This window comes from Atta cephalotes (genome assembly GCF_000143395.1).
Source record: "Atta cephalotes unplaced genomic scaffold scaffold00032, whole genome shotgun sequence".
NCBI classification, from domain to species: domain Eukaryota; kingdom Metazoa; phylum Arthropoda; class Insecta; order Hymenoptera; family Formicidae; genus Atta; species Atta cephalotes.
Window position 1 is genome coordinate 650,282 of NW_012130096.1, and position 8,691 is coordinate 658,972.

The window sequence follows — 8,691 nt, forward strand, 5'->3', positions numbered from 1 at the left end:
ATATATATATATATATATATATATATATATATATATAAAATTTTTACTCACATAGTGCTTATCTAAGCATAATAAGATAAAAAAGGCCGTAATTTTTGGACGAAATAGCTTGAAATGTTATGTTCTCTCTACAAATATGAAAATATATTTAGTTGATAGAGAGAAATGGAAGCATAAAGTGTGTATTATATATAATTTACTATACTGCCATGACTAGGACTTGGTATCGTTACTTTCCGTAATTATTGGTCCTTCATTCGTTAATTTTTGTATTAAATTCTCTATCATCTCGTTGTTGACTAAACCGATAAATTTGTCTACGATTAAGCCATTCGAAATCGCTATCACTGCAGGTACAGCTTTCACCTCGAAGACGTGTACCAATTCAGGATTTTCTTCTACATCAACTATAGCTAGATCTAACTTATCCATAGGCTCTATAAGTTCTATTAACTTAGGTGTCAATATTTTACAAGGATCGCACCAATCTGCGTGAAAATTGACTATAACTGGCACAGTGCCGTTCATCACCTTATTCACAAATTCGCTGTTATTATTTATCTCGTACCGCTTATTATTCTGACGAAATAATGAAATACGTCTCACCACAGATGGTATGCAATTTCTTATACTGCACAACATTGTTCTTCTTTTTTCTTTTTAATGTGATTTGATGATATAGTACAGATGAATGATCGATGATTACTACGTTTATGCAAGATGAACTTTACATTTATAAATTAAATCTTGCATATTGAACGTCTTCATGCTTGTTGGGCGAGCAAGAGTACCTAAAAAGAAAATTGTTACAATAGTCATATAACAATGCAATATTTAACTTTTAGAAACACTATCACTACATATAAGTTTCATTTTTATCATGGTAATAACATCATCCTTACATTATTAATTTAAAGTATACTGAAGATATTCGCAAAAGAAAGAACCCAGGTGGTTATTCTAACTGGTCTAACGCCTCCCACCAATCCGAATTTGATATATCCCACAATGGAAATTATGGACGAGATAAAACACACAATCAAAATTATTATACGCCAGACGAAAAGTCGATCGTATACCTAAAAAACAAAAATCTATTTAGATATATAAATACTTATAATCAATTATATAATTTTTTTAAGATATAAATAATCTTATTCAATGTTACGCTATTTTTATCTCAATAACTACTTTATTTACATCTGATAAGATAAATTAAATTGCAACAATTAATCTCTAAAATAAAGTCTAGAAGTAATTTAAAAAAAATTCCAGAACGAAAATTTCCGAAACGATTTTTGTAAAGTAGGTAACTTTTAGATAACAACTTTTGTAAAGTATATTAATTAATGAAAGCAATTTGTATTCATAATTCATAATGAAATAATTTAGACAGACACTCCAAATTCCGATTAATTTAAATGATGACTATTTCGACAGTTGCTCCCAGCAAGATTTCTGATTTTATTATTCGATCTTTCCGATAAATTTTTTAAACAAAAAATTGATAATTTTATTCAGGCTAAGAAGACACTTACAGAAAATAGGTATATTATTCGAACGAACTAATCGAGATTTAATTGAGTGCGTTCATCGTAACCTGATTGAATGAATGAGTCGGTTGGAATGTTTACAGAGAGTACAGCGAATATTTAACCGTAATTCCTCTCACAATTCCTCCCAATAAAATTTCTCCGATCGTACCTTATTGTTCGTGGGAGCAGGCCTCTCTGACGCGCGCGGCACTTTGAGCAAGATATACGTGAATGCGCTCACGAGTAGTATCGCGATTATACAGACCCAGCCGATCTTTTTTTCGATGCGCAACGATATCAGGAATATTAGCGCGACCAGCATCCACAAAGTAAGAATGGAAAATAATCCCACGCCGACGCCAAATATCAAGGTTGTCATCCCTCCGGGAAAAAGAACGGGAGAACGGTGTGAGAATTGTCATCAGGACGTATATTTAGCTTTTTGGCTATAGTATATGTTTTATACTACAGGATGGTAGATGACGTTTGCAGCTGACCTGAAAGTTTCACGACCTGTGCATTTATAGGAATCTGTAAAGAAATAATCATAGGGCTTGGATGTGTATTTGAAATACTTTTATTTAACAGTATTTGTAATGCAAGTGTATTTTGTATTTCAAATACATCTCTCAGAAATTTAAAAATACTTTAATAATACTAATACTGGGGTCAATATATTACTTAATGTTAATAAATATAATATAATCTCATTTATATTTTCAATATTAAAAGTACTAATAATAAAAATTTTAATATTCAAAATAAGTGATTAACTGGCTAATACTAGTATATATTATTAATAAATTTCTACAAGGAATGAATATAATTTAAATTTATAAAATCGAAAGATTGAAAATTTTTTATATTTTGTATTCAAATAATAATATTAAGATTGATTGTTAATTTCGGTTTTAGAAATCCAAAATACATACAAAATACTTTTATATGTTCCACAATAGCTCGCTTCAATCATGGAAAAAATTTTTAAATCTGTAAAGAAGAAAAAAGTAATTGTTATACAAGAATTATATGGTTTAATCAATAATACGGTTTTAGAATTCCTTTAACATTAATAGATATAAAAATAATAAATAATAATAATTTTTATCAAAGGCTGTACTGTATATTTGTTAGCCACGCTTTGCAGGGATCTGTATTACCGACTCTCTATCGATAAAACAGATATTCACTAAGTTGTCGATATAATAGAACACTTCTCTAATCCTATCTAATGTTTGTATACAAACGCACAGTAGATGTAAAAAAATTTCGAAGTGCTTCTTTTGAATTGTTCCACTTTTCGGAAAAAGATGGACACAAATGTAGATCTTTTAGAATTTACCAAGCAGACTGAAATATTATTGCGCGGCGTGGGGGCACAGAATTTAATAAAGGAGTGTAAAAGGAGAAATATATCAACTAACGCGTTGCACAGGTTGACCAAGGAGGATTTTGTACAACTTGGTAATACGTTTATTCTAATAATATATTTGATATTAGCATCTTCTATTTACGAAGATTTGAATTATTGCAATTAATACATTGTGTATAATTTCTGTTAAAAATTTGTAAAAGTATATTATTAGGTTAAAATTTAGAGGTTCTAGTGTAAATTCCATGTAAATTATAATTTAATTCGACATGCAATTTACAGGATTGGATATGTATGTAAAATTTCACACTGAATTATTTAAGTATTAAAACCGTTTAAGACTTTCATTTCCTAATTGTTATGATTTACAGTCTTAAAAAATACTTTATTGTTTAATATTGGATTATAATTGTTTTAGAATATACTTTCCCAAAAATTTGAAACTTTTAGCAATCAATGAAAAAATTTGAAGAATTCATTCTTTTTCTTTTATAATAAAAAATCTATGAAACCTAATTACTTCTAACTTTAAATATTTAGAAGTTTTTATTTAAATTACATATCTTTTGTGTTACGAAACAATATTATCATTGTTTTTTGCTTTATTTTTTATAATGTGTATAAATATGTGTATAAACATGTATATAAAAAAATGATGATAATAAGGAATTACTTATAGGTGCGGATGCAGATCATGCAGAAAATATAGCCAACGCTCTATGTATTTCTAAGAAAAAACGATACGATGTAAAGCCAAAACCTCATTATAGGTATCAAATCGTTATTAAAATATATTTTATATATAACATTGAAATTGAAAAATCTTGTTATTTTTACAGGATATTTGATAAAGTAGAGATACTACAAGTAGGTGAGAGACAGCTCAGTATAATCCAAGACTTTGTAAAGTATTGCAAAATGAAGCTGAAAAAAGAAAGAATCAACTTCTTTGTTGAGGCAGATAAGGCTTTGAGTGCTTCTCAAATTCTGTGTATGTCCGCTGAGACTACTCTTAAAGAAGTCAGCGATGCTGAATTGAAATTGAAAGAATTGGAAGCTATAATAATGATGGTACATATCAAAAAATATATTATACATATATATTTCTTTAAATTAAGGAGTTTATAATTAAACATCTATTATCAAGAAATTAACAAACTTTAATGATAAATTAATAACGAGACACATAATATGATCAATACTGAAACTGTTTAATTGTGTTATACACAGTGGTCTAGTTTGATACCTAATAATATTTTTGTGTAAATTTTAAATGCATCTTTCAGTTATATCAACTGCGCGCTTATTATTATTAAATATTATTACTAAATTGATGATCAATTGCGTATTATTTCAGTTTCAATTTATGATTACGTTTCAAATCTAACATTAATCAAACAATTTATATAATTGGAAGATAAATTTAAAATTAACATAGAGAAATATTATTAAGCACCAAAATCCACATTCTCGATCGTATTTGACGCTTTTTACTTAATTATATTACTCAATCAATCTAATTTAACTTTATTATTATTTAATGATATTTTATCTGACTTTTTCATCCCTTTTCAAAAATGCCTAAGCTAAATTTCTTTCTTTCAGCCTAGAAACAACCAAAAATATTCTTACATATTATATAGCATTTCATTCGGCGGATTCTGCGTTGCAACATTCATATTATTAAATAGACTTTGGAGATAAAAGATTTATAGTGTTAAAATGCATAGATTATATACTGATATATGTATAATTCTTTTATTATCGTAAGTTCATAAGTCGTACAAACAAATTTTTATATACTTTATAAACATGTGCCATAAATACATATTATTAATAAGATGTTTCAGAATAAGGATTCATTTTAACGTACCATTCATAGTACCTACCTAAAATCCCAGAAAAATTTCAACATGTCCATTTCCATTAATATAGATAATCTTTAATCTCAGTTCAACCTATTTTTCATCTTTTTCTAATTCTAAGAATTAGAAAAAAATGAAGAATCAATTGAACTGAGATTATCTTGAACATTTTGACTGCGTTCAGCAAAGAAAGCAGCTTTGCAGCTGTTATGAAGTTCTTTTATATGATTAGTTTTGCCCTTAGAGTTCCTCACTGAATCTAAATAAAGTCATATCAAAAAATTTTACAAGTTGCAAAGCTTCCTCTGCTGAACATATTGATTATTGAAACAGACATCAGTTATTTATATAAACTCAAAATTTAAGCATAATTGGATTTAATAAATTCTTGTCCTTTTCTCAAGACAGAGTCGAAAGTGGAAATAAGTAAATCCTTTCCACTTCGGTGTATCATCCCTTTTAGGAGTAAATTATAATGAAGGATAGATAAGTCAAAGAGTCCGCGCAAATATATATAAGAGCAAATCGCAATGAAAATCGAAGAGAGCCTGAGGACAAATCGCGACAGTCGCCGACCACGGTAAAAGTCGACAGGGGTGTATAGAGTAAATCGCGAGAGGGTTCGTTCGAAGATTATGGCTATGAGGGATTTCGGAACAGCACGGCGTCGGATCCGCGTACACACCCCCGGGATCGCCGTCGAAGCGGCGAACGCATGCGCATGCGCTCGGTCGCTGCGTGAGCTTTGAAATCTCCGCTTCAGTCGCACTAAGATGGACGGTGGAGCGTACGGCGGTGGAAAGGCCGGGGCCCCTTTCGATCCGATCGCATTCGTCCAGCGGCCGCAGGTCATTCTGAGAGCGTTATGCCTGGTAAGTCGTCGCAGCCTCCTGAAAGTAGGATCATTTCAAGGTCGATTCAAGAGCGTGATCATGACGATGACAATACGTGCGTAAAAAGAGAGAGAGAGCGAGAGAGGGGGGAGGGCGAAATGAGCGAGATCCCTCGACGCGGATGGTCATTGATTTTAAAAGAGAGCCTCGGCTCCTCCCCCACTACCACTACCACGATGGGATTCTATTGATTTTTCGCGAATTCCAACAGTACGCACCCGTGCATCATGGATCTTCATGGTGTTCGATGTGTAATTGAGATTCATTGCTCCTCGATTCGACGGAACGAATCATTTCTTTGATCTTCCTTACGGATATATCTCGAGCAAAATGCGGAGCTCGGATCGCAGACCTCTCCCCGTGGTCTTCTTGACAACGTTATTAACTAATGAATTTCATCTCATTCTCTCTGTTTTTCTCTTTTTCTTTTCAAAAATGCTTATTTTTCCCATATTATAAATATAGGGAAGCAGTAGTTGAATATGCAAGGCATCAGCCAGAGCATGTCAGCTCAAGATTCGAGATATTTTAAGATTGGAATCATATTTGAAAAAATATTGAAGATTTTGGACTAGCATATTTATGTTAAATTGAATTTTTTAATAGATTTTTATTGATTTCAAACTCAAGAATTTTTTTTCAGCCAAGACATACAGCAATATATTTTTTTCTACTTAATTATTATTTATATATTTTATCAAATATATTACAATAAAATATAAAAATAAAATTGAAGAATATTAAATAACCTTTTATTTTGCATTGCTTTTGCTAAAGTATTTTAAGCTACTTTCCTTTTAAGAGACACAATTGATACATTATCTATCCTTCTTGGCATTCAATGAATAACAAAGATAGAATGACTCGATCTTCTAAAAGGAAAACAGTCTTAATTTTTATGTATAAATATTTTATATTTTGTTATACAATATATTTTCTGAGTTTCTATTATTCTTCATTCTTCATTTTATCGTTTTACAGAAGAATTTTTATCATGCTTCTAGCTATTTGCAATAATCGTGTTTGGATGTATAAGCAGCAAGGGCTATCTTGTGAAAGACGATGGGAAAGAAGTTTGTCTTTACAATGAAGACAACAATGCGTGCAACTACGGGATTGGTATCGGAGTACTGGCATTTTTGGCCAGTATCGGATTCCTCGCGGGTGAATACCTGTTCGAACAAATGTCGTCCGTCAAGACTAGAAAACATTTTGTTCTCATAGATTTAGGGTAAGTTGTGTACATTTTTATAGTCTACTAGACGTAAAATTTATGTGATCTTAATCATGTCATAAAATGTTAATGAAAAATCTTTTGACATATCTTAATACACAACTTAATATGTCATATATTAATATAATAATATCATAATTACAGTTTCTCGGGTTTATGGTCTTTCCTTTATTTTGTGGGATTCTGTTACTTGACAAATGCATGGAATAATTCTGCAAGACCAAAGGATGGATATGGAGTGAATAATGTACAATCGGCTATTGCATTCTCGTTCTTTTCCATCTTTACCTGGGTATGTTAGATGAAGTTCATGCGACAAATTTTACTTAGTTGTTAACATCTATTTTTAGTTTTCTTTGATTTAAATAAATAAACGATTATGTTCTCTGAATTTTCCTCAGAATTGTATTCTGTTATTACAGGCCGCTTGTGCTTGGTTCGCGTTTCAAAGATTTAAACAAGGTACTGACGCGGCATTCGCTCCAAGTTACGAGGCGGATCCTGTCGGTGGTACAGGATACACAAGTTATCCTGATGCCACTGATGCTGCTTACCAAGAACCGCCGTTTGGTCAACAACAACAACGAGGTATGGGTGACTTTCAAGCCCCAGCTTACTAAAAGTCATCCATAGTCGTACCAAAATGTATTTCCATTAAATGCACAGCGAGCTACTTACGAAAGAAGATGATTTAGGATAATTTTTCAGAACAAGATATATTATTTTCCATCACCTATTTTGCTTAAAGGTAATCTCAATATTATTACAAAACTATAATTTTGATACTTTTATTACTCATAATTTCCTGCGTATTGTTGTTTTTATTGATACTAATAATTCTAAAAGAAAAACGCAAGAAATATATATTCTAATGTATCTCTGGTTCTGGTGAATAATGTGCTAAGGTATGTAAAAGATGATCATCAATCAAGATCTATTTAAGAATCGTCAGTGCGCAAAATTCTTTTCTTTACGATAAATAGTTTTAATAAAATGTGTAGTAATTACATCAAATTGTATTTTCCTTTACAGACTAAAGAAGAACTTCATTCGCTAATAGGTCGCTGGGCAGCGCGTTGGTCATAGAGTAAGTTTTCATGGCAAGATGTAGAAGGAAGTTATTTGTTAAACTGTGCTTCTTATTGTTGACCACTTGTAAGTTACACTTATCCATATGCCCAATGTCACAAAAAAAATGCGTTAGGTGTGTTTGAAATTCATATATGCCTGGACATGCGTTACGACGATGGCTACTGATCATCGTGGGAAGTAAATATCTTATAATGAGTAACTAACACTATAGCTAAACTCCATAAATAAATAAGAATTAGTACATGCACAGGCTACGTATATTTTAACGTTGTAACGTGTTCATGGTAAATGCGACTTAAATATAACAGTAATATGCGTTGCATTATTATACAATTAGTATTAAACGATGTACACGAAGTCTAGGATTGAAATGAGTAAGTCTCGAATAAGTCGACATATGTTTTAATATTAGTGAGACAATATCTAAGTTACTTAAGTTACTTGTCGTATGAGTTGCAAAATAATGGAATATTTCCTTAGCACAGAATAGCATTAGCAAATATAATTGCACTTATAAACTGCGAATGAATAACAAAACCAAAGTTTTTATTAACATTAAAATATATATGTATATATATATACATATATGTATATATGTATATATATATATATATATATATATATATATATATATATATATATATATATATATATATATAATAATAATAGTACGTACTACTACTAATAAGTTACTAGTATA

At 30.7% G+C, this 8,691-nt stretch overlaps 4 protein-coding genes across 4 annotated transcripts; 2 read left to right on the forward strand and 2 right to left on the reverse strand.

Moving 5' to 3' along the window:
• Nucleotides 1-213: 213 nt before the first annotated feature.
• Nucleotides 214-642, reverse strand: LOC105621057 (thioredoxin, mitochondrial). Its single transcript, XM_012202528.1, has one exon. The coding sequence runs from the start codon at nucleotides 640-642 to the stop codon at nucleotides 214-216; it is 429 nt and encodes a 142-aa protein (XP_012057918.1).
• Nucleotides 643-911: 269 nt separating this feature from the next.
• On the reverse strand, nucleotides 912-1,914 carry LOC105621058 (transmembrane protein 218-like). The gene is made up of 2 exons (XM_012202529.1): nucleotides 1,705-1,914; nucleotides 912-1,079 (listed from the first exon to the last, which is right to left on the reverse strand). Exons 1-2 carry the CDS (start codon nucleotides 1,912-1,914, stop codon nucleotides 912-914), a joined length of 378 nt encoding a protein of 125 aa, XP_012057919.1.
• A 931-nt stretch (nucleotides 1,915-2,845) lies between these two features.
• LOC105621060 lies at nucleotides 2,846-4,611 on the forward strand. Its single transcript, XM_012202532.1, has 4 exons — nucleotides 2,846-2,999; nucleotides 3,587-3,677; nucleotides 3,747-3,978; nucleotides 4,513-4,611. Exons 1-4 carry the CDS (start codon nucleotides 2,846-2,848, stop codon nucleotides 4,609-4,611), a joined length of 576 nt encoding a protein of 191 aa, XP_012057922.1.
• Nucleotides 4,612-5,545: 934 nt separating this feature from the next.
• LOC105621059 (synaptogyrin-2) lies at nucleotides 5,546-7,519 on the forward strand. The gene is made up of 4 exons (XM_012202530.1): nucleotides 5,546-5,644; nucleotides 6,670-6,896; nucleotides 7,044-7,191; nucleotides 7,322-7,519. Exons 1-4 carry the CDS (start codon nucleotides 5,546-5,548, stop codon nucleotides 7,517-7,519), a joined length of 672 nt encoding a protein of 223 aa, XP_012057920.1.
• The last annotated feature ends 1,172 nt before the right edge of the window (nucleotides 7,520-8,691 follow it).

Excerpts from the sequence above, each read along its gene's own strand:
- LOC105621057 (XM_012202528.1), bottom strand. The coding sequence starts at position 642 with ATGTTGTGCAGTATAAGAAATTGCATACCATCTGTGGTGAGACGTATT.
- LOC105621058 (XM_012202529.1), bottom strand. The coding sequence starts at position 1,914 with ATGACAACCTTGATATTTGGCGTCGGCGTGGGATTATTTTCCATTCTT. Across the intron at positions 1,080-1,704 it reads CTGCTCCCACGAACAATAAG|GTATACGATCGACTTTTCGT; the intron begins GTACGATCGGAG and ends TTTGTTTTTTAG.
- LOC105621060 (XM_012202532.1), top strand. The coding sequence starts at position 2,846 with ATGGACACAAATGTAGATCTTTTAGAATTTACCAAGCAGACTGAAATA. Across the intron at positions 3,000-3,586 it reads GGAGGATTTTGTACAACTTG|GTGCGGATGCAGATCATGCA; the intron begins GTAATACGTTTA and ends AATTACTTATAG. Across the intron at positions 3,678-3,746 it reads AAGCCAAAACCTCATTATAG|GATATTTGATAAAGTAGAGA; the intron begins GTATCAAATCGT and ends TTATTTTTACAG.
- LOC105621059 (XM_012202530.1), top strand. The coding sequence starts at position 5,546 with ATGGACGGTGGAGCGTACGGCGGTGGAAAGGCCGGGGCCCCTTTCGAT. Across the intron at positions 5,645-6,669 it reads TTCTGAGAGCGTTATGCCTG|CTATTTGCAATAATCGTGTT; the intron begins GTAAGTCGTCGC and ends TCATGCTTCTAG. Across the intron at positions 6,897-7,043 it reads TTTGTTCTCATAGATTTAGG|TTTCTCGGGTTTATGGTCTT; the intron begins GTAAGTTGTGTA and ends TCATAATTACAG.